This window comes from Filicampus tigris, chromosome 8, assembly GCF_054856515.1.
Source record: "Filicampus tigris isolate MCC_2025a chromosome 8, RoL_Ftig_1.0, whole genome shotgun sequence".
Taxonomy (NCBI): Eukaryota; Metazoa; Chordata; class Actinopteri; order Syngnathiformes; family Syngnathidae; genus Filicampus; species Filicampus tigris.
The window spans coordinates 3,433,073-3,457,584 of record NC_141224.1 but is presented as its reverse complement, the minus strand read 5'-3'; the positions used below and the strand labels follow the sequence as shown (position 1 = coordinate 3,457,584).

General features: G+C 46.5%; 2 protein-coding genes across 5 annotated transcripts; one reads left to right on the top strand and one right to left on the bottom strand.

The window, feature by feature from the left end:
• The first annotated feature begins 675 nt into the window (after positions 1-675).
• On the top strand, positions 676-21,987 carry mtmr11 (myotubularin related protein 11). 4 transcript variants are annotated; one of them, XM_086038787.1, is made up of 18 exons: positions 676-1,167; positions 7,785-7,854; positions 11,045-11,181; positions 11,265-11,334; positions 12,408-12,547; positions 12,617-12,701; positions 12,850-12,997; positions 13,313-13,400; positions 13,765-13,853; positions 14,128-14,255; positions 14,725-14,803; positions 15,545-15,615; positions 15,844-16,016; positions 16,672-16,842; positions 16,959-17,177; positions 17,502-17,810; positions 19,756-19,815; positions 19,953-21,987. In XM_086038787.1, the coding sequence occupies exons 1-18, from the start codon at positions 1,111-1,113 to the stop codon at positions 20,043-20,045; spliced, it is 2,187 nt and encodes a 728-aa protein (XP_085894913.1). In that variant the 5' UTR covers positions 676-1,110; the 3' UTR covers positions 20,046-21,987. The 4 variants fall into 4 exon arrangements, with proteins under 4 accessions (XP_085894913.1, XP_085894911.1, XP_085894910.1 ...); XM_086038785.1 differs by having other exon boundaries at positions 19,756-19,952; positions 20,172-21,987; XM_086038784.1 differs by having other exon boundaries at positions 19,756-21,987.
• LOC147143042 (uncharacterized) lies at positions 21,968-24,400 on the bottom strand. Its single transcript, XM_086038789.1, has 2 exons — positions 23,949-24,400; positions 21,968-22,799 (listed from the first exon to the last, which is right to left on the bottom strand). Exons 1-2 carry the CDS (start codon positions 24,026-24,028, stop codon positions 22,460-22,462), a joined length of 420 nt encoding a protein of 139 aa, XP_085894915.1. The 5' UTR covers positions 24,029-24,400; the 3' UTR covers positions 21,968-22,459.
• Positions 24,401-24,512: the final 112 nt, after the last annotated feature.

The window sequence follows — 24,512 nt, the reverse complement described above, 5'->3', positions numbered from 1 at the left end:
ACTTTTCTTATATACCCCCCCGCCCCCTTTTTTTTTGCTGTGTTGCTTTTTTGCGGCATTTATAAGGAATTGTAGATGTTTTTAGGGGCTAGAACACGTTGTGAATTATTGAATGATATTAGTGTTTATTTATTGAAACATGTATTCTATTATTTCAACATTTAATTGTTGCAGTATTGAATTTGAGAAATTAAAGGCGTTGTATTTGCTTCCACATGCCACAGGAAGACAGCAAAGCACTTTTATTTCAATGAGAAAAGCAATGAATGCCATGACTAACTCAAGTTCATAATAGGTGCTTGTCACCAAGGTGCCACCAGAGGGCGCCACAGCCCCTCTTGTGTAGGAGAAGTGGCTTTGGCCTGAGCAGTTTTTCAGAAATGGGAGAGGGAATGAATGAATGAATGAATGAATAAAAGGTTCATCAAACAAATCTCAAAATAAGCAAATTTTTGAATACTGGACTGCACATTCACTGGATCTTGATCATGAATCGAAATGTGAGATGTAGTCATGTTTTAGAGTGACATTTATCAGGTTGTCATGATATTTAACTTGCTTTTATGGTGTGGCAGCAATACACCATTAGCATTGGCAAAATGAATTGAATGTGCTGGTGAGTAGAAGCATTGCTGGTTCCACTTCCGTGTGTGGTGGCCCTTTAAGTAGCGGCACGTCTCCAGTTTCGCCTTGGACCGCTCCAGCAACAAGGCGTCGACAGACAGACAACAGCCAGAGAGGGAGGGAGGCAGGCAGGCTGCGAGCGAGCGAGCGCGCTGTCGTCGTCGTACGTGGATGGAGCAGCAGCCTCAGCCGCCGCCGGCGAGAGCCTCCTGCTTTTTGCGGCGTTTTTGAGCGTCCACGGCGATGAGAAGGGCGGTGGGCGCAGACGTGCGTGGCAGGCGGCGCCGGTGTCAACAACATCGCCGGACGATGACCACCGCACTTTCGTCATTTTGCAGCCACCTTTTCTTCATTTTCGTCGCCTTTCTTCTCACTAGTTAATATGGAGCGAGGACGCCACTAACGACACTTTTTTTTAATTTACATTTTGTTTTTGCTGTTAATTTTATTTGGTTTTTTTGGGGGGGGTGTTTTTGTTGGGGGACCATGTTGACTGGATCCAAAAACACATTTAAAGTCCGACAAATGGGGCCGGACATCAAGGTAAGCGCACACATAAAAGTAAATTAACCATCTGAACTAGCGTGCAAAAGGAGTACTAACAAAATATAAACCATTTAAAAAGGTTCAAATTCGTCCCGCCGAGATATCGAGGTATTAGTGTGCGTGTTTAAATGGACGTTAAACTATTTTCACTTGTGTTATAAATTGGTCATGAATCACAGCCTCTTACGTTTTTGTTTTAGCCTTTTATTTTTTGTTACGCATTTTGTATACGTTTTCCATAGAGTACACTAGTATGGAAGATGTTTTGATTTCCATCCCTTCGTTCCAAAACACGACCTTATTTAAAATTGACAACGAAGAAAATGCACGTACACAAGCAGATGTTTGCTAATATCTTATTTTGATTGAACACAATCGGTCTGCTTTCGTGGATGACGACAGAAATCAGAGATTGACTGTCAAGAGGCTGGAATTCTGAGCATTTGGACAATTGTAAGTTTAGCAAGGTCTCTAAATGACATTTTTCTGTCTACCATTGTATAGCACCATATTGTGTTCAATGTTGCCCACTCGGCATCCACTGCAGCCTGCTCATCCTGCAAAGGGGATTCCCCCATCTGCGGCCCCATCTCAAGGTTTCTCATTTTACCCCAGATGGAGTTTTGGGGGGCTTTCCTTACCCTGCTGGGGGTTAAAACGAGGGGATGTTGTTCATTTTCGTCAACTGGTCAACTGTGGGCATGTGCGGCTTTGAGACCTTTGAGACTTTTCTGTTTTTAAGGGCTACATTTATAGTGTGTTTGTATGCAATGAGAGCTGGTTGTCTCTGATACCTTCTCAAGTTATTCAAAACGTAGACAACGTATTAGAACAATGCCGATCCAGTGCAGAGCAAAAAAAAAAAAAAAAAAAAAAAGTAAATGATTAAATCAGCTGTTGATTTGAGCTATCGGGAAGTGTCTGAGTTGTCTTTGGAAGGCTTTTGTCACTTCACTCCAGGCGTTTCATTTCTGTATTTGTGTTTATCTGAGAGCCCAAGCAGCAGGATGAGTCAGAGCCAAAAGAAGGCAAGCTGTCAAAGTTCCTTCTTTTCTTCTTCCTCTGTGGTTATTTTCAGCATCCGCAGGGGAAGCGCTAACAGGCGCGTGTGTACGCAAGCCAGGCGTCGCTTTTTTTTTTTTTTTTTGCCTGTGCGCTTGACGGAGGAGGGGGCGGCCACATCTGGCCGCCGTCGTCATGGAGACTGCAGTTGAGGAATTTTTGGAGCATTCGATTACCTCTGAAATGAGATGCGCCGACGTTCCGAACGGTTCGCCGTCCTCCCGAGCTAATCTTGTGAGCGTTGCCTTTCTGCTCGTGTGGCTGTAGAGGAGCTCACGTGACTTGGTAGGCGGTGACACGCACACGCATGCACACGCAAGCTTGTATGAAGGCGCAATTTGTCCTGGATGGCTTTGCAGTCTGTGTGAGTGTTTCATTTCCTTGCGCTGGGCCCGAGACGCGTATTCTTTGCTTTGGTTGTCCACGATCATACGAAACTGAAATCAAAGAATAATCTTTGTTCAAGACAAAGTTGTTCGCAATATTGCAGCTTTGTTCGTGTAATGTAGCAAACTGTCTGTTTTGCAAAAATTGCGCTACACGGCTAAATCTGCTGCTTAGAGGTTTTTACAGTATAGGTTACTTATTTGAATGACCTCGCAAGTGGGAAAGGAGAGCCACAGTGACGATCCTTTTTGGTTGGCTAGCAAATTGTGGGAGAGCAGTAAAAAAAAAAAAAAAAAAAAAAAAAAGTGACAATTGAAGCAAAAGAAGGATTCAAAAGTTTGTTTCTGCATTTTTTCCCGTCATTGTAGGAAATGGGTTGGTTCCCCCCCAAAACTACAGTTTTCGAGAGATTCTTCTGTGACACCTCAAAATAACACAACAAACAGAAGACTGAGGAAGGGCATTCGATGGCAAAAAGAATCATTTTGAAGAAATGAGCCAGGACGCACCATGTGGCTCTGTTGGCGTGTCAGGTGTCTAAGCTTGTCTAATGTTAGCACTTTCTCTCCCTCACAATTGACATGAGAAGGCGAGCTCAACACCCTAATCTTTGTTTTCCGCTCAAAAGCTGTGCTGCTCTCGAGGCCCCGACTTAACTGTATCTAATTTGAAACCACCAACGCTGCATACGAAATGCTGTACATGGCGCAAAAATTGTTCTCCCAACATTTCTGGTAGTTTTCCAAATTGTACAGCAATTTTTATTTTATTTTTTTGTTGGGGGGGGGGGGGGGTTGAGGTTGCCACGACAACTGTAAATGTCCCAAAATAGGCTTCCTTTGCGTTTGCTTTGAACCTCCTAGTCGCCTGAGGATCATCATCATCGGCTCTCCATGATAAGACAATCATCCACACCCTCCCCCACGGTGCCCCCACGGGAGCCCCCCCCCCCCCCCAGTCAAGCTTGGCAGTGTTTTACTGCACAAATGTGAGCGGCTTTCCGCTCCCTCTTCGGTATTGATCGTCAAGAGGATCGATCGATAACGAGGCAGCTGTTAGCGTTCGCCGGGCAAGGAGCTGACGCTCGTTTGTTGGGAGCATAAAAAAATTGACGCCGATGGTCTTCAAGAGCCAATTAGCCGCCACTAAAGAGATTTGCTCCAAACCACAACCGAGTCCTTCAGCTTGTAGGCTATTTGTTTGCTGTCCACTTGGATTGTGTTGGAGTGCAAAGGGTCACTGTAGCTACCATGAAATAAAATGGAACAGGCAGGCCTGGTTCGATTGTGGTGCTGGTTGTCTTGGATGTGTGCAGCGTACTTGAAAATTTCCAGATGACGTGTTTGACCCGAGGCTGTTTTGCGGGATTGAGCACTGGGTGACTTGAATGTGTGCAGTGTGCAAAAACAACATGTTTGGGTTGATTTCGGCTTAAAAAAAAACAGAATAGAAGATCTCCACCAAGGCGGCGCAATCCTTGGCCCACGAGTTCTGGATTTCGGGTTGTCCTAGATACAGTAAATATTCTGTCCTTTTTTTGTTTTGTTTTTGCCTTTTCACCAAAGGCAGTCTAAAAATAGCATCCGGCTAAAAATAAAAACGTCAGACTCGCGGCTTCCTCGTTCATTGTTCCTCAGCGCGCTCGCACAGCCGTCTGACTTTTGTCATTGACGTGCGGGAATGTGTGTGGACTCTTGAGTTTTTTGGGGGCGGGGGGGTTTCTGTCGGTGCCAGTGGCTACTAAGGCGCACTTAATGGCAGCTAGCGGCGCCGAGTCCCAATGGGAGTGATCGAGGGGAAAAAAAACAATCACCCGTCTCTGGATTGCGGTTGAAGCGATGAAAAAAGAAAACAGTTTGCTGCGAGGAGCTTAACGACTCGAAAAAGTCAATGCAGAGCTTTGTTGACTGAGAACCTTGTCGTACTCGTTTGTTTTACACCATTTTCCAACCCCCCCCCGAATAATGTCGCCAAACTATTAAAAGCGCAGTACAGTGCCATGGAATTTATGGTAAGTGATTTCAGTTATCATCAAGAAAAGCATGGAAAATGCCTGATGAGCTTTTTTTGTTGACATCGTTGTCATTGTACGAGACATTTCTGTTTAAAATCAACAAGAAACTAGGTCGCTGGAAATCATTTTTTCCACGAGTGTATATTTTGGCCGCACCAACATGTGGTTGAGCGGGGGCGTGGCTTCAGCTCATTCAGCGGACACACCCACAGACCACGCCTTCGTTTTCCACCATTTTGAAGCCTCATTTTCTACACTTGGCAATCTTCTCATTCCGTAAAAATTGGCAGGCTTGTTCACAACGCTCTTCTTCTCTTCTTTGTGGTGTGTCCAATTTCCAAGATGCATGTGTTGTCACTTTACAAGGACTTTCGAGTTTGAATAATTGTACGTACAGTTGACATCAGTGCTCCTTAACTGGAAATTCAGGAGAATGTTCCAGAAGAAGCAACAACACATGACGCAGTTTTTCTTTAGTGAGAGAGAAGCCGTGAGCAATGGAAAGTACAGTAAGAAGAAGTTGTCACAACTGGGAGGCAAAAAGGAGGCCCTCCAGACTGGGGCGGGTGTGAGGCAACATCAGCAAACAGGATTGGATGGCGTGACCTTTCCGTACGTTTGCGGTAGTTTGACTTTTTGTCCTCGGCTTGCTGAGACTTTATCGCGGTCTTGCCTGAGTCCAGAATGTGTCATCAGGCTCCCCACAAGAGAACTGTTCACTTTGGTAAACTTGCCTATATACATATATATATAATAGACCCACAAAATGTTTCAAGAAGCCATGCCCCAAAAAGACGCTGGAAGTCTGACAATTTGCTTCCAAGTGGCCGTTTCCGGTTTCCTTTTGATGATTGCCGTTGCTACCAAATTTCAATTAATGACACGATTGGCGGAGGGTAGGGCCAAAGCCGTGCAAATCCATGAGGAACGCCGTCCCAAAAAGCTTTCTAAGCACCCATAGATGCCACAAGTTGTTGACAAGAAGCTCCTCAACTCAGCTCAACATTGTTCCTTGGCACCAAGATGCCGCAGTATGAGGCGAAAGCTGCGTTTATGGTCTGAGCGCAAGCGGTGAGTTTATCCAGCTATCAACAGACGACTGGTTAGAAACAAGCTAATTAAGAAATTCGCATATATATATATATATATATATATATATGTATATATATATATATGTATATATATATATATATATATATATATGTATATATATATGAAGAATTTGTGTTTAATTGGTTATCGGGATAACTGGGCTCTTGTTTGTGCAATATATTGTTTTGTTTCTTATTTTACGAAAAAATATTTTTAACAAATGACTCGGGCAGCTCTGCTCTTAAGCTAACAATTCGATTGTTTTAGGTTCACTCAGTTAATTATGACTTTCCTGCTACTGTACGTTAGCATAGGTTAGTTAGACTGTAGACAATGGCACAAGATGACATACTCGTCTTATGCCGAATGGAACTCGGCTGTCTAGTGACGACCGCTTGTGCTGAAACGGCTTGTTGATGAACACCCAAGCCGATTGTGAAGCCCGGTTCGGTTGCCTTGACGATGTTCAACCGGCACCGGCTTGTCGTCAAGGCCTCGAAAAAAGAAAGAAATAGCTGAGAGTTGACTGGCCTCTGATATCACGGCGTCCGAGCTCCAATGGAAGTCTTCTAATCCATCTCATCACTCCGAAGTAAAGAAGTCTGCATGCTTACGAATCAACACAAATCCACGTTGGCTGGTTGTTGTGTCACCGCATTTGTGCCAAGCCTAGCCATTGTGGGGGTCTTGGCTTCTCGCCGTTAAAGCTAAAGTAGCCTCGAATCGAGTGTTTTTACGACCGAAAGGTCTCGCGTTGCGAACTGTGTTTTAACGAGTGCTACGAACGCGAAGGTCGTCTGTTCACTAGCGCCATTTATCGCAAGTCGTTAGCGTAGCATTGGCCACTGACTGGCCTCCTGTTGGCTGTGTGCGCGCCTGAAACAGACGCCACCTTTCACTGCGGGCTGCTTTCAGAGGCTCTCAAACCGAAACTTTTTTTTCAGCCGGCTTTTTGTTTCAGCACCTGAGTAATCAAACGGAGGCAATACGAGCCTTGCCGACCGTAAGCAGGGCGTTCTTGCTCATAAATGCGAAAGCGCGTCTCACTGGGGGTTTGTAGTAAACTTAACTGGCTCCATATGTTCCAGCAGAGGGGGGGGGGGGGGGGCGCGGTTTTAGCTTTGTGGCTTTGGGTTTTACGAAGAACGAAAGCGGCAGAACATTTCAGGGTCATTAGCAACTGAGCTGTCGTCATGGGGAATCGCTAGATTAAATGTATTTTGCCTTCTAGAAGTTCCAGCTAACCACATTGTGCAAAGTGCCTTTTGAGGATTGAACAAGTATTTAAAAAAATAAATAAATAAATAAACAATTTGATCATGCTCAGTGGGATACCGTTTTACACATAATTGGGTGGACATGTTTGCAGCTGTCAGATTTTAGAATCAATTATTTTATCGATTGAATGAACCATTTGCTGCTTTAAATATTGATTCAACAAAGTTTATTGCAAAATAATTTTTTTTCCCACTTAATTGCACATGAGCGGATTATTGTTGAATGATGAAACAAAGCCAAATAAACATGAATTCATCAACATCACATGAGTGCGACTGTTGTGCTCACCAGCCTTTTTGAAAGTGAAAGTTGCTTCTTGGGATACTGACTGATGCGAAGGGCTACTAGTTTGCACTAATGCACTTAAGAAGCTGCTTCAGCACCAACTACATAAGTCACTTGCTTGTTTACATTCTACAGCTTCAGGTTATGGTTATTTTTGGAATGGATTCAACTGGCTGTTTATCATTTTTTTTTTTCCATGAATTGATTCCGTTACTGGTTTGCTCTGTAACTTGTCAGAAAAATGGGCAAAAATGATGACCATTGTTTTTTCGAAAAGTAAAAGATGTTTGCAACGGTCTTATTTTTGATTGAGCACAAAGATTATCAGTCGAATCAGAAAATATTTACCGTTGAGAAGCGTAAAATTTACGATAAACAATACAACTCTGAATGATGAGTCGATTATCATAATCGTTGTTGATTTGATCGTGGATCAGTTGTCAACTAAATGATCAATTGGTAACATCTATAGATTGTAATCGATTGTACTCCACAGGAGAGGATGCTGAATCAGAGCGGGATGACGGCGCGGGGCCGAGATGTCTTTGGCCTACGTTGTCTTCCAGGTAAGTAGAGGCCGCTTTTGTTTGAAAAGCAACAAGATAAGCGCCAGTTCACGTTGTTTTTGATCTTGCGTGCTCAGCCTCCTCCTCGTTTTCACACGTTGGCTCGACCTTGAGGAGGATGCCTTGTTCAAGCTTATCTTATCTCGTTACAACACGCTTATCGTATTTCATTCCAGCGCACTGATACGCCGCCTAATTGTCGCCGTGCCGGTGCCAGAGTTTGTCTGACTCTCCCGGCACTTTATCGAAACGGTAGCCGCCAGCCCGGCAACGGGATGGATGGCGGCACATTGACGGACTGAAAGCGAGCCGCCCCGCGGGAGAACGTAAACATTCTGTCGCAGAAAAGATTCCGCAAAACCAAGACTTGATGGGCTGCCGCGTCTCGTTTTGAATTACTCAAACGGAAAACCGGGCATTTACCGCCACCACCTTTTGTCTTTCATGCGGAACCCGATGGGTTTTTTTCCCCCTTCAATTAGACAACATTTTTGAACACCAGAAGTTGGTAGTTTTTAGCCTGGCACAAAATTGGTTGGTTGCAAATGCGCTGCAATCTTGGAGCAGACAAGGCGACGATCGGGGTGCGACATTACGATCGACAAGAAAAATGGAACCAAAGGAATAGATTTGGACATTATTGACCAATCGCAATAACGGCTGTTGATGACATCATCAACGTGAACATGACTTCAAGCGCGACTGACTCAGAGCTGGAGGGGCAGTCGGGCGTTTGTCGTGCGTTACTATCGGCTGCGGATAGCGTCGGGTCAACTCTACATGAAATAAACAACTTGTTTAAATAGTTTGGTCCATGTTGTGATCGGTTCGTGTTTTGTTTTGTTTTTTAACTCGATCGTGAAAATCCTCATCGTGCCGAAGCCCAATTAACGCATAATATATTTTTATATTGATCAAATCAGCCATCTTGTTTGAGATGGGTTCTGTCCAATGAATTTTCTCTAAATTACGTGACATCGGTTTTGTTGAAACTTACAGAGAAACCCTGACATTAAGAAGTAGAAGTAAAAGGTTGTCAAGGAATGATGAGAGGGTTGAAAAATCCACTCCGGTACAGTCACTGCTGCGTTTTCTTCTTGGAAAGGCAGCGTTAGCCCGCTGCTGGCGTTTCCCGCTCATCCCAGCAGGCAGTCCACAGCGGGAAGCGTCGGCTCGCCCGGCCAAAAAAACAAGGAAATATGCGGATGAAAATCAACAAAAGCCAGCCCGGAGAATGTTTTCTCAGACTTAAGTCCTTGAGACGGCGCTCACCTCGCGACCACAAGATCAACAGAAACCAAGAGAGCTCCGAAAAAGAAAAAAAGCACCCGCGTGATTGCTTCCAACGTGGCTTCTCCGGAGCACGCGTGTTCAACGGCCACCTGAGCCTAATCAAAATCTGCTCATTCAGCTTTTTGTCAGGCCAAACCTCTCCAGGAAGAACGTCAGCGTCGGACCGTGTTCCCCGACTCCCGTCGTGGTTCATTGTGTACGCTGCTGCTATGTTGTTCCTTCGGCGAGCCCTAGATGACTAAACCCAGACTCCTTGAGGGCTGAATTTATCAATTGAATAATTTGGCAGCGATCGATTATCCACATGGACAAAGGTTACTGCCTTTCCCTTTCTTCGGACGGGAACAAAACAACCAATTGACAGGTGAGTGTCCGCAACGCGCTAACTGGCTAACAGGAAAACCAGTTAGCAGCCAGCCACAAAGCTGAGCTCACAACAGCCACTGCCCATTTGCTGACGCCCACGTCACTCACCGGGCTAGGCACCACCTTTAAAGCCACACCCATTCAAAATGGGACGCCCCCCCCCTCCCCTCCCCCAGTGCGTGTGACAGAACAGCAACACGGGAAACAGGCCTTGTGAAGGCAATGGCTATCGCTTTCTTACTTCACATTTGTCATGTGACAATTGAAGGTGTAAAATTGCCTGGTGGGGTTGCCTGTTTGTACCTGACGGTGACATTAGGAAGGAAAAAAAAAGGGGTGGGGGGGGGGGGGTGGAAATGTGGCCAAGTGCAAGACGTTGACAAATTCAACAAGGAAGAGGAAGGCCTCACAATAAACAAAGAACGACAGTCAACAGACCTTTGCTGTTGTTGTTTGCGAGCTCGGGCCTCTTTTCGGACGACCTTCCCGTCCAATCCCAAGTTGGCTTTATTGCAGACATCTTTTCCACTTCCTCCTTGTCCTCCTGCAGCATAAACAAGAGTTCCTGAGTGGCAAAATGAGCTTTTCCTGTTTGGGCTTTGGAATTCCCTCAAGTCTCCTTTGAGTGCCGAGCGTTGACAACGCAGTGCTTGTTCGCTACACGTTTGCTGGAGAAGAATTTTCTTTTGCCTCCGGTTCTCCTTTTGCCGGCCATTTTCCTCCTCAGGTTGTTGCCATGCACGCAATTCCGCATTTGCTCTTCCTCCAATTCTTGGCAGCGCACTTGCGTAATTCTGCCTGCTATTCAAACGTAGCCGCAGAAATAATATTCATATTACCGCAAGCCCTCAATCACTCACCGAGCAGGCTCCCTTCCATCTTGGTGGCGAATTCTTTCTTTCAACGTGTCTCCTTTGTTCCTCGGTGGAAATCTAAAGCGCTAAGCTGGACGTGTGTCGTGCACATTACAGCTGTTTGCCGTGATCATCGCACCACCCGCTTTTTTTAGGGAAAGTCCTAAAAATGATCAGCACATTTTAAAGGCGATGATCACTACAGTAAATTAAAAATAAATAAATAAATAAAAAATAATTTTCAATTGAGCTTGCCGCTCTGTGGAGGGTACGGTGTTCCCCCACCTTTTATAAATACAAATAAATTACAGCATCGGTTTCGGGAATTTTCTTTCTTTTCTTTTTTTTTTTTCCAACTTGTCGAAAATTTTCCAAATGATCATCGAACTTCAACACCATGACCCCCCCCCACATTAGACGGTGTAAGCAAAAAAAGTGTTGCCATTTTGTCATCCGCCGCCCAAAGGTAGCTTCTGATTGGGTGAATTCCAAAATGGCCGACAATTTCAATTCGGACACGTGTTCTTGAGAATTTATTGTCTGTGACCTGTTACGATAAACACCCGATTTTGTGTCGGTGCTTGGCGGCAATTTACTTTCTAGGGGTCGTGCTTTTTTGTATGCAGGGAATCCCGGTGAGTAACCTTTGACCCTTGTCCGGCTGTTTGTCTGCGCAGGCGAGTGCGTCCTGCAGCGGGCCGTCATGGTGAGGAAGAAGCTAACGGCGAGGGAAGGCAGAGGTTGGCTGTCAGGGACGCTCTTCTGCACGCACTTCCGAGTCGCCTTCGTGCCCCAGGATGCTCCCAAACCCGACGTCAGCGCACCCCTCACCAAAATAGGACAAGTCAATACGTTAAATACGGAAGGGAAAAAAAAAATGCTAATCTTGTGTTTTAGGACAATGCTGACCCGGTTCTTTTGGGGGATCACGACATAGCTTTGGCATCGATAGAGAAAGTCGTAGTTGGTAAGTCAAGCTTCAAATGAGGCAAACGTATTGTGTCAAATGTGTCATGTACTGTGCTGACACAATATTGATCAAATTACTAAAGAGATAATGTGTGCTTTAATAAATGGTCTGAAAAAAAAAAGTCATTAACCAGCAGATACCCTATTTTTGTCTCTCATATAATTTATTATTAGAATTACAGTGGACTCCCCGCCTCACCTACTCCCAATTAAAAAAAAAAAAAAAAAAAAAAAAAAAAAAAACTAATTCTGCCCCTATCCCCTCTTAATTGTGGGAAAACTCAGCTGTTTGCATTTTTGGGGATCATACTTTGTGGTATATTGTAGAAATAGACCGACATGTTTTTTTTTTACTGATTATTAGTAGTCAAGGAGCCCGATAACTGATATTTGAAGCCGAAAGCCAAAAAAGAAATTATCGGCATCAGAATAAAAGGAAAAAAATTCAAACCCTTAACTTTGTTGAAACGCCTGTTTATGAACAATTTTTCAGATTTGCATAATGTACTTTTTAAAAATGATTCTAAATGTTTGCCAATATAAAATTCGGACAAAAAGGGAGCTCCCAAGGTCATCAGCATGTCTTGTTAAATGACAAATGTTCAATGAAAACTTTAAAAAATAGCTCCTTGTAGTTTTCTACAGCGAATAAAGTCCTCCAAAATTTCAAAATGACAGAATTGTTCAAATTTCACTTATCTTTGTTTTGATTTTAAACAAAAGCAGAAGGCGCAGAGTGTTGCCAGGGTCAGTAGAATCTCTTGAACTGAAAATGTATATAAATAGTTAGTAGTGAAGATAACACATTTTTAAATTGATTTATCATCGGGCATCAGATTTTTTTTACGGGGGAAAAAAAAAAGGCCACCGCCAATATTAGTCAAAACGCTGAATATCGGAGCCAATAATCGGCCCGGCCGATAAATCGGTCTGTTTTCAACACTTGTCGGCAGTTGTGTTGACTTTTAGGGGAGCGCCAGTTGTGGATCGATTTTTCACTTTTTGAGGCGGTCCTGTCTGCATTTGACTTTGTGGCTAAAATTGCTCCTCCCCACCTGGATGTGTTTGCAGTGGGCCCCAACCGGACCAAGCTGGTGAGCCCAAACTCTTCGCTCAAATTCACTCCGGAGGAGCTGGTGCTGTACTGCCGCGACCTGCGAGTCGTCTGCTTCCTCTTTGACCGCCTCACCCCCGACGCTCAAGTCCTCGAGGTGAGCGGCGTCACGCGCGCATGCTGCTTGCGCTCTTTCCAGGGCCGCCACTTTTGTTGTCCTTTTCAGATAACGCACACCATCGCAAAAACCTACCAGCCCCTCAAGCCAGGCTCTGTGTCGGCCTTCCAGAACGCCGCCCTGGGCAGCGTAGGTACGGACGCCTCGCCTCGTCTTGACGCTCAAAGGCGACACGAAGCACAGGGAGCGGTCAGAAAAAAAAAAGAAAAAAAAAATCACTGCGCCGTGTTCTGTGCGCTCTGCGTCCGTGTTTGTGACGGATCCGTGTTTGCTGGGCGCAGAAATGAAGCAGTTCCTAAGCAACCGGCGGCGGGACGCCCACATGAACTGGCACGAGTCGGTCGCCGACTGGGAGCGGGAGCTGGAGCGCTGCGGCGCCGCCGGCTGGCGAGTCAGCTCGCTCAACGACCGCTTCGAGATGTCCACCAGGTGCGCCGGCTTGCCTGCGTTTGCTATCGGCACCCTTCAACTATTTGGACCTTTGTTTGGCCACGTCTCGGGCTTCAAACATCAAGACAGAGCATTGGAATTGTTTGGGAGCAATCAACACAATTGTGTCGTGGCACCAAAGTCTTACAATATCGATCTAATCTTTTTATAAATGTGTAGTTTTATTTTTGCCATTTGTAAGTCTCCCTTTTTAATTGGTTGAACTTGAAGTCTTTCTTTTCTTTTTTTTTTTTTGTGCATTCCATTCCACCGCTAGTGCTTTTGAGAATAATTTTTGGGGGTTTGTTTTTTCAGTCTTCCAAGGTTCATCGTCGTTCCGCAGAAGGTTCTCGACACCGAACTGAAGAAAAGCTTCGCCCACTTCAACGACGGACGCATCCCCGTGAGTCGTCTTTCCATCGTAACTGCAGTGCCTGAACTTGGCAGTGGCCCAAAGTCTCAACTTTTTCAAGTTATGACCTCTCATTTGTTTTTTTTGGGGTTTTTTTTACACCTATCCCTGTCCCTATATAATATATAATTATTGAATGGGACGAATAATCAAACACATGAATACAAAACGACAACGCTCGCAAGGAGCGACTCCAGCTCTTCAGTCACTCACTAGGCCACGCCCCTTAAACTCACACATTTAGAATTGGAATGTTTGGTCAAGTGTTTTTCTTTTGTTTTGTTTTTTTTGCGCATTCTAGTTTTATTGAGAGGTGATTTTTCTCACGGCTTGTCTTTGTTTGTTGTCGCTCCAGCGTTGGTGCTGGCGACATCCCCGCGGCAGCGACCTCCTGCGCATGGCCAGCTTCCAGAACAACATCTACCACGAGAAGGACGACATCAGGTGCCGCGTTTTGCCCCGCCAGCCCTCTTCCGAGATGGCCGTGGTGGCCGTCACTCTCTCGCCACGCTATCGTGCCGGCATGAGGCCGTTAGAAAAGCAATCGCCGCCGCCCGTGACCTCATTCCTCCGTTTGCTCCAATAGCCACTTTTCGATTCATCCTTTCAGCCAGTCAACAATATCGTTCGGTCCACAAAATAAAAATAAAAGGACTGCCAGCGCAGTCGTTGCGTTTGCTAACGGCAGCATTAAAAAAGTGTTTTTTTTGTGTGTTAGGAACCTGGAGCTCATCCTGTTCGGCTGCCATTCGTCCGTGTGCGTGGTGGTGGAGCTGGGCGATGAGCTGCCCTCGCCGGCCGACATCCAGCTGGCGCACGGACGCCTGCGAGCGCTCTGCCTCGGAGGTGGGCGACGACGCGCGTTAATGCCCGTCGTACCTTGCCCGTTTTTTTCCCCAGGTCACTCAAGTAAAGGGGGGGGGGGGTCGAAGGGGCAATGAAGCTGCCGTGTTACTCTGGCATGTGACCGAGGAGAACTGCAGTTGCCGTTTGATGACTTGGACGAAAGAGTCAAACGTACAAATAGAAAAAATGAAAACACAAGCAAGGAGCATGGTCGAGACATGCGACACACATATTACAGAATTCAAAATATTTGCATATTTCATTTCATGCCAATGGGAAATGTGTTTGATGTCTGAGGATTTATCATAGTATATAGAAAGAAGGAAGAATCGAAATATGACTTTCCAAAAAAATGAATTGTAGATTTGCAATAAATAAAGTCATGTAACATGGGGGCTGCCGGATTGTCTTGGAGTGTAGGCGGCTTTCAACTTGCTTGAACGAGTCCCAAATTGTTTTTCCCGTGCAGACATCTCCACGTCCGTGACCGTGCCGGATGACAAGTGGCTGTCCACGCTGGAAGGGACGCACTGGCTGGACTACACCAGGTAACCGCCATCTTCATCTGCTCCATCAACGAAGCCCCTGGTTCTGTTCACCACATTTTCCAGACCCCCACACAATAGGTGGAAAAAAAAATCCAGTGGTGGGCATTTTGCCAAATTTTTGCCAAACTGCCAATATGCAGTGACTGACTGTCGTATTAAGTTGTAATTGCGCCAATCACCACTAGATGGCAGACATGCCTTCGTTGCACGTACATTGGGTCTTCCACTGACCTCTACTACTACAATGTGAGTAGACCTAATTATTTTTTGACAGATTTAGAATAATGTGCAGAGCAAACAGTTCCCCAATAATACCCACATTTTGTGTGAGTTCATTAATGTGAAAAAATGCACAAAATGACTTCTTGTACCATGTTGGTGTCTTGTTCGGCAGTTTTGTGCCACCCTTGAATGGCCATTTTTCTTCACTGAAAAACAACCGACAGTATGCGCTTGTTTTGTCGGTTGCTTCCGAGCCTTTGCTGTTGGCTTCGGCGAGTAGAAAATCTTTGAAAAATGTTCAATCAAAAATGAAAAATATACGAAGAGCACGTCTGCACGTGGTTTGTGATCCATCAGTAGCACTGATGAAAAATGGTGGGCCCCTCCAGTATTGAAGTTGACCATCCCTGATAGTGCAGCTATATGAAGGGGAGAGTATTTAGGAAAAAAAAAAAAAAAAAACCTCCAGTGTGATGCGATGAAGGCCAGTAATGCGCGTGCGTCGTCTCCCACGCGCAGGTGCTGCCTCAAGAAAGCTTCGGAGGTGGCGTGCCTTCTGCGCGGTGGTCACATGACTGTGGCGCTGCAAGGTGAGTCACGTCACGTGTTGGCTATTCAAGGCTCATGACTGGCCGCACCGACGCGCCGCCGCACCTACGTGTGCAGCCTCAATGCAGCAAAGTAGCACTTTCTCAACGCTGTTGTGCTTCCAAGCCGTCTTTTTTTTGGGCCGACAGGGGGCTAACACTAAATTTACGTCCTGTATCCCGCTCTGTGGACGTGAATTGATTGTATTTTTCATTCATTTTTTCCCGCAGAGGCGGAGGACCGAGACATGAGCTGCCTGGTGTCCAGCCTGGTCCAGGTGATGTGCGACCCGCACTGCCGCAGCCGGCTGGGCTTCCAGAGCCTGGTGCAGAAGGAGTGGGTGACGGCGGGCCACCGCTTCTACAGCCGCGCCAACTATCACCGCGACAACGACAAAGACGAGGTCAATTAGAAGCGAAAACTGTTTTTTTTTTTTTTTTTTTTAATCCCATTCATTGGGGGCGGAAAATTGACAGATTAATCCCTTATTAAAATAATTTGAGGTCGAGTGCCGCAGCACATGAGTTATTTCTCCTTAGTGAGCTGTTGCTTTATCGATGCTTGTTTTTTTTTTTTTCAACTTTGTATTATGAGCTGAATGTAATTTATAAGTAAGCATCACATTTACCGCTGCTGACGTGTGGACAAAAAAAAACAATTTCACTGAAGGTATTGTAATGCCCTGGCATGTGGGCAAGGAGAGCCACAGTCAGCATTTATTGGATGGGTCGAACACACAAATAACAACACGAAGGAGCTGCTGTATGCCACCACTCGTGCCCAGACGCTCACGCGCAAACTGACCGGCCAATCCGACTTGTCACTTACTAGGCCACGCCCCTTAAATGCACACTATGAGCCAAACGACCAACTACCGTTAGTAGAGTAATTCCACTTTTATCAGTTCAGTTCTTAACATTGACTTTTACTATGTTTGACCCCCACATACTTCACCTTTTTGGTGGAAGTTTTATTATTTTTAATTTTTTAAAAATTGTTTTAGATAAAAGAAATTTGTAACTTTTAATTAAAAAAATTCTCACGTGTGGTGCGTTCAGGCTCCCGTCTTCCTGCTCTTCCTGGACTGCGTGTGGCAGCTGTGGTCGCAGTACCCGTCTCGCTTCCAGCTGACGGCCGACTTTCTGCTGGCGCTGCACGACAGCGCCCACCTGCCTCTCTTCTCCACCTTCCTGGCCAACTCCCAACGGGAGAGATGCAGACGCACGCAGGTGCTCAAAAACACCCCACCTGCTGTTCTGCTCGTGTACCCCGCAAATCGGAGATTTCCGGTCCTCGCCGCGTTCCTTTTTCAACCTCCGCTGATGCCAACTTTCTGCCCCAGCAGAACCTGGGCCAGTGCTACACGCCCGTCAACGGCTGGCGAGACCCGCTGCACCCGGATAGCGGCCCGGAGCCGCCCGACCCGCCGCTGCCGCCCGTGTGGGACTGGTCGCTGCAGTACAGCGAGCGCCGACAGGCGGCGTTCACTCAGCCCGTCCCGCAGACGCCTGCACCCCCGCCCATGCTCAACGGAAACCTCAACACCCACCTGGACGCTCAGCGGGTAAATCTTGTGCAACACTGACATCTAGTGGCCATGCAGTAACATGTCAGATGACCACTAAGGGGGGGATTTGGATAGTCAACACATTGACTTTTTCATAAATAAGCCCAAATCTCAAAACTATTCCTGTTTTCATGAGGGGGTTTTGTGTTTGAGGTAGAGAATAAAGTCCGCAACTTCGGAAAGTCCAACTTGGTTGTGACTACAATGAGCAAGAAGGTTGCTTCTTATTTATTTATTTATTTATTTATTTTTATCTCTTCTCATCCACGTCCAAAGTGAAGCGCTGTGAATGATTTCCTCTCCTCTTCTCGCCTCCGCCAGCCGAGCGACGGCGCCCCCGGCGCCGTGTTCCTCCTCTCCCGGGGCGTCTTCTCATGTCCTGCCAACCTGCTGCCGTGGCGCGGGGGCGGCGCGGGCACCGGCATTTCGGGCGTCTACCGCAAGAGCCACCGCAGGGCGCCGTCCTCGGAGAACGTCTTCGGGCTGGAGCGGCTGCTGAAGGCCTGCTCGCTCAGCGAGGCCCCCCCCAAGCCCGAGCCAGACCCCTACCAGCCCTTGCTGCCTCTCCTCATGGGGCCCTGCGTGGGCCTGTGGAGGGAGTGTTACCACCGGGGGGCGCTGCATGCTCAGGTACGTCCACAGGTGGAAATGTCGACAGCAACGGAACCCATCCATCCATTATCTCGACCGCTTCTCCTTACAAGGGTCGCGGGGAGTGCTGGAGCTTATCCCAGCCGTTTTCGGGCAGTAGGCGGGGGACACCCTGAATTGGTTGCCAGCCAATCGCAGGGCACACAGAGACAAACATCCGCACTCACAATCACACCTAGGGGCAATTTAGACAGTCCAATCAACTTACCATGCATGTTTTTGGAATGTGGGAGGAAACCGGAGTACCCGGAAAAAACCCACGCAGGCACGGGGAGAACATGCAAACTCCACACAGCCGGGGCCGGGATCGAACCCATGACTTCTGAACTGTGAGGCGGACGTGCTAACCAGTCCTCCACCGTGCCGCCGCAACGGAACCCAATAAATGAAAAAAAAAAAAAAAAAGGCAACACATTTTAGTGTGGATCCAAATTAATTTTGGACTTTTACAGTATGATTGATGAAGAACAAAGTAAAGAGTAAAAAAAAAAAAAAAAAGTGTGGTGTAGGTCGTAATCAGTGAAGCCTTAGTTTGACTCGCTGGTCGATGGTTCCCTTGTCGCCCACAACTTTGTCAACAAAAGAAAAACTTCCAGATGAAATACAAATTCAAGCCATCACACAAAATGACAAACGAGGCTCACAGAAGCGCATAAACGAGAGCCTGCTCATCTTACTATCCTGGCACGCCCTTCTACCTTAAAGGTAATTGAATCGGCGCATATGCAAATCGGGAATGCATTCCAGTTTCTCCGATATTAAAAAAGTGAAAAAGTTTTCCCCTTTAAAGTATCCACATGCACACATTTTAAGTACAAGACATTGATCTGTTAACTTATTTAAAGTGAACATGATCTATCAATATTTCAATTTCTTTTATCAGGATAAAGTAGGAGTGCAACGATTAATCGTCAACTATTGTGATAATCGAACTTTTTTAGAGAGCTTGTTTTAACTTCAAATCATCCAAATGCTCAGAATTTCAGCCTCTCAAGAGTAACTATCCAATTTTCCGTCGTCCTGCATGTAAGCCGACAAATTATCTTTGCGTTCTTTCAAAATAAGAATAAAAATTTTTGCTGATCTTTTTAAGAACATATGATCCAACTTCTGAAACCATTTTCTTGTTAGCAGTTTTTACAAACCCGAAATGAAGAAACCAGAAAACACTTTCAGTGTATTTGCATAATAAACTAGATGATTTGCATAACTTTGAGTCGGCCGAGATATTGAACAACTGACTTGCTACTTTATATCGCTTGGTATGTTGTGTCAATCGAATCCAGGCTTCTCTTTGAGTTTGACACAATTAAAGGCCCCCCCAAGCCAAATTTAGCTGCGCGGCCCTCGGTGGCGTGGGCCGGTTGAGGAATTTGATCACAGATTCATCGAGTGCGTCACCGATCTTTTCAGCTGTCAATCGGCAAGCCATCCTCTGTGATGTTTCGAACCGTCTCTCCTGCGCCGTCTCCATGGCGACGTGAGCGGCGAATGAGCGCCCTTCTTTTGAGGAGGCCGACGGATGGGGAGTAGGAAGAAAAACACTCCGTTGCTGCTGCTGATGGAACTTAACAGAGTCAATTGTCGTTTCTAGCAAATATCTGACACGATGACACAGTAGAGAGGTAACACGCAAAATATTTTCTCAACCCTCCCTGCCCCAATTAGTTGCCAGGCACAGCATCCACTTAAGACAAATAAACGCCTCCCTCATATTGTTCTTTTCCCCCGTGGGGGAAAACCACAGGAAGCGCAGCAATTTGAACGGGTTGCTGGAATAAGAAGAAATGTTGAGTCAGTTTGACGGAATAGGAACAATGAGAAAGAAAGCAATTTTTGTTAGCGGTAGAAAGAGTCAAAAGAAGCAAAGCATCAAGAGTTTGGCATCCCCGATGTGCGCTAACGTGCCCGCTTGGTCCGGCAGGCCTTCTCGCACCCGCTCAGCGCCAACCACCGTCATCCGCTGGAGCTCCTGGCCAGGGAGGTGCGTCGCCTTCAGGAGCGGCTGGCCCAGCCGCGCCCCGCCCCCGCCGAGCTGCGCCCCGCCCCCGACGAGCCGCGCCCCGCCCACGCCGCCAACCTCAACCACAACGCCAACAACGGCACCTTCCTCTTCCCCAGGTCTCACGGAGCCGCCGCCGCCGCCCCCAAAGCACCCATGGCCGCCGCCCCGGCTTCGGCGTCAGCTCCCGCGCCCAAAGAAAACGCAAATAAACACACCTTTTTGTTCGGGCACGCTTCGGACACCCGTCCGGCTCGCGCCAACTCCAAAGTGGCCAAAAGCAACACGAGTTAATCATGCCGCCTGCCCTGCGGCTTCTTCGTCTTGTGTGTTTTTAGGACACCCGCAAAGTCTCCCCGAAGATGATGATGACCCACAATGCACTTGGAGGGCCTCCTGACACATTTTCTGCCAGGAAGGAGGCATCTATTTTTAGACCACAAATGGAAACGATGTGCCAAGATCGCACTTCAAAAGGTACTTGCCACCAGGGCTGCAAAACTCGCGTTATAAAAACGAAAGTTGCAATGAAAACAAAAACAAAAAAACTTCTTAGAACAAGGAAAAAAATCTGCCAGCTGGACTTGTATGATTTGACTTGATGAGATTCTTAAAATAAGAACGTCTATCTTAAAAAAAAAAATAAAAAAAATCCTTGTCTTGCTGAAAATTTAGAAAAGTCAAAACTGTCTTAAAATAAGGTCAGTAAAAAAAATTGAGAAAGTAAGACTTTTTGCAGCGTGGAAACTTTTCACATCAATTTTCAAGAATTTCCATTTTTAAAGCAGCAATTTGACAGCATTAGGACTTGTCCATCCAGACCCACACAGATATTGTCTTCTGTCACAATGTAAGATACGTAAAGAAAGAGTAGCTTCTCCTCTTTCTAGCTTTTTTCATACTTTTGGTAACAGTCGTAGAACATGGTTTGCTTTCACCTTCACCCCTGACCCTCCCCCCAAAAAAACCTTGGACAAAAAAGTGGAGAAAAGGAGCAAATACAATGGCGACTTTGGCCCTAATATTTTCTGCTTTTGTGACACCTCAACTGGAGACATTTTCCATTCATTTGCAACATTCCCTTACTGGACACGTCATTAGGTACACCTGGCTGCATTGACAAAGCCTTGCGAGGCTCCCCCCCCCCCCATTGTCATGAGGCAGGCCAGGTGTACCTAATAAAGTGTCCAGTGCTTTTGAGGTTTTATCTGAGGAGGAGGTGAGCCGCACCCACTGTGGAATTTGGGGCATGATAGTTATTTTGGTATTCGGCGGCAGCCCACCCACATGCCAGCTGCTTGCTTACTGCTTTTTGCACGCGCGCACACCAGAGCACAACACTACCTACCGGCGTCCGATCTTGGACCAAATGTAGTATTATTTTTTTTCCCAAACGCTCTTCAACTTTTGTTTAGCGTTCCCTAGCCAGTGTGGTATTAAACGTTGACATGAAATGTATGTTTGAAAGCACAAAAGGGAAGGAAAAGTCACTTTCTGTACAGATTTGGAGGCAAGCAGCCGCGACCTTTTGGAGACTTCTGCGACTAGCGCCACGGCGATACGTACTCTTTCGCGGGAAAGACGTCTTTTGCAAAAATGAGTGAGCTTTTGATTCACGTGAGAGGCCTCAAAAACGGACATTTCAACAAAGCAATTTCAACTCGTGTCCACGATGACAAGCAAGAAAATGCTTTCAATTTGTTTCCAAAGTCACAATGGTGAGGAATGAAGGGCAGTTTCAATGAGCTTCTCGAATTACTTCCGATAAGAAACAAAAGCAATCTTGGTCGAGTTGCCAGAATAGTCGTGATAAGCTAAGCGATTCCAATTACTTGCTGCGATATTCGCTTGAACTCATGGAACTGTTTCAAGGAGTTGCCCAAGTTGGAATGAGAAAATCAGAGCTAGAAAGTATTTCTGGTTTTTTTTTTTTGCTAGCGTAGTAAAACAGAACGACAAGAAACAAAGCAATTTGAACGGGGTCCAAGTTGGCAGGCAAAATGCTTGCCGGCCGCGACTTGTATTATTAGGAACCTCTTTTTCTAGTGCTTTTTGGTACGAGTTGACCGGGTGTCCAATTTTGTATTTGTGTCGACATGTTTTTGTCCTGATTTTCAAAAATAAAAAGCAGCACTTGGACTTGTGCAACACACAGCTCACAAACTTTATTCATTCCTGTTTTTCTTAAAGAAAAATAAATAGGATCTGCAACGGTTTAAAAAGTAGCACGGCACTTACTGTACAATCAGCGTTTGTTTTTGGTCACCACGGGACGCAAACGTGTGCAAAACAAAATCAAAACAGTTCAAAAATGCTCTGACGGACACGACTCTTGAAAAATGCACTTGAACCTTTTGCAGGTGAACTTCGACCTTGTGGAAATATCCAATTGTGAAATGTTTCAACTCGCCGTTCACAAGGGGCAAAATTTACAACAGATGTTTGATCTGTGAACATTTCCAAGGACTCGTGCGCCTTTCTGTGACTCCTCCAGTATTCCTGACGCGGCCGCCGAGCTTTCATTGTCACAGCGGATGCGAGCGAGATCAGAGACCGGAAAAGTCGCCGTTCATTCCAGTGATTGGCACTTTCAGACGTGGGCACTTCTCAGCTAGCGTGGCAGGCGTCACCCCCACCAGCCGACGGGCTCCACCCGCCCGGCGTGCGGGCCCCAGAAGCACGGCGATGACGACGAGGCCGAGGCCCCCGGGGCCCCCGGCCGGCTCAGGGCCTTGCACATGGGGCAGGGGTAGTCGGAGAGTCCCTCGATGTCCCGGAAGGCCAAGTTGACGATGTGGTGGCAGCAGGCGTCGCAGTAGAGGTGGCCGCACGACAGGCGCTTGAGGCGGGCCTCGTAGCTGATGCAGCACTGGCAGTGCGGCGCGTCGGGACCCAGCGACAGCGAGCCCGTCAGCGAGCTGCTGTCCAGGCTGCCCGGCTGGCTGCTGCTCTGCTTGCCGGGGGACCTGCCGAGGGGGCAAAAGCCGTCGCTTCAGTGGGAAGTCAACCCAAACAGTTTTTCAAGAATGTTCTATGCAGGCCCACTAGTTGGAACAAGGCATTCTGCCAATATTGCGGATGTGGAATAAGAGTTAATCCACCTGTTTTTTTTAGCCATCTCTGGGGGCGGCCATTTTGACACTTTTGTCGACTGAAAATGACAACAGAGTTGCTCAGGGCTGAGGTAACGACCAATCACAGCTCACCTGTTTTCTGAAGCTGAGCCATGACTGGTCGTTATCAGAGCCCCTCAGCATTTGTGATGTCATTTTCAATCGACAGTGACAAAATGGCCGCCCCCTGAGATGGCTAAAAACAGGTGGATTTTGCTTCTTAACTCATATTCCACAAACACAATATTAAACAAAATGCAGCATTTCATCTAACGGGCCTGCATAGAACATTTTCTTGGAAAAAAATGATTGGGTTGACTTCGCTTTTAAGCCAACTGAACGCCTGCTAGGGGGCGCCTGGAGAGAGCTCAACAAGCGACCTGACAAGTTTTTCGTTTGCCAACTAAGTTAGTGTTCCGAGCACTCGCAGTGGCAGTCAACTTTCACTTAACAGGCGGCAGTTTGCCAGGTGCGCAACTACACAGTCAAACAACAACATTAGCACTGAAGCTCTTAATTGGCTTGTTGCCCACCACCACAAAGAGCAAACGAAACAAAATCAACTAAAATGACTAAACAAAAAGAACGTATTTGAACTGTAAAACGAAAATAACGACAGCATTAATTTTTAACAACCTATTTTTATCCCACCAAAGACGGCGAATAAAATGAAGAGAACGCTCTTCATTGACACAAACGAGAACAAGCTGGACACAATTAGCGCGATTAATGACGTCACCGAGAGCTGGTATCTCTCAAAGTGCAACAATTAGTCAAAAGAATGAAGACATTCTTTTTTCCGTATTTGAATAATGTGACATGGTACAGGAGGATGCAGGAAACCAACAACAGCTTGTTGCATTGTGGGGAATTAAAAAAAAAAAAAATCACAACAATGGCAACTAAACGGTGAGATGCAACGAGACGTTACGCAAGGATCCTCGCGCGCGCGGCAACCACCGGAAAATCACTTTTGACAATGAAATGGCAAGCAATCAGCACCTGCTGGACGACGACGACGACGACGACGACTTGAAGCAATCAAAGCTGAGCGCGGCGAGGATCCGCCACAGAAGGTCCATCGTGCCCGCATCCGACAGCGCTCATGCCGCCGCCGCACATGCGCGCAGCATCATCATCCTCCTCCTCTTCCTCCCATCGGCGGAGGTGGCCGACAGACAAACAGCGCGTGGACTTGAATTCGAGTGGCGTGTTTTCATGTAAGTGTTTTGGCCACCAGGGGGCGGAGGAGGAGAGGTGGAGGACGCTGAGGTGCGCGCGCATTGCCAGGCGTCCGAACACAAACTGACCTGCATTTTTTTTCCGGGATTTTTAGAAAAAGAGCCTACACACAGCAGGTGTGACATACAGAGAGCCAGAGTCACATATACTACAGAAATACTGTAGTCTATATAAAAATACTAAAATATCTCCCCCAGTTGATCCGAATGCAACGTGAAGATGCAAGCTAACAAACGTCAACGGGAGTGGAAACCACGATGTAATTATTTCTTTTTTTTTTTTTTTACTCCGAATTGCATTGCAGACAGTGGAATGCGTCATAGT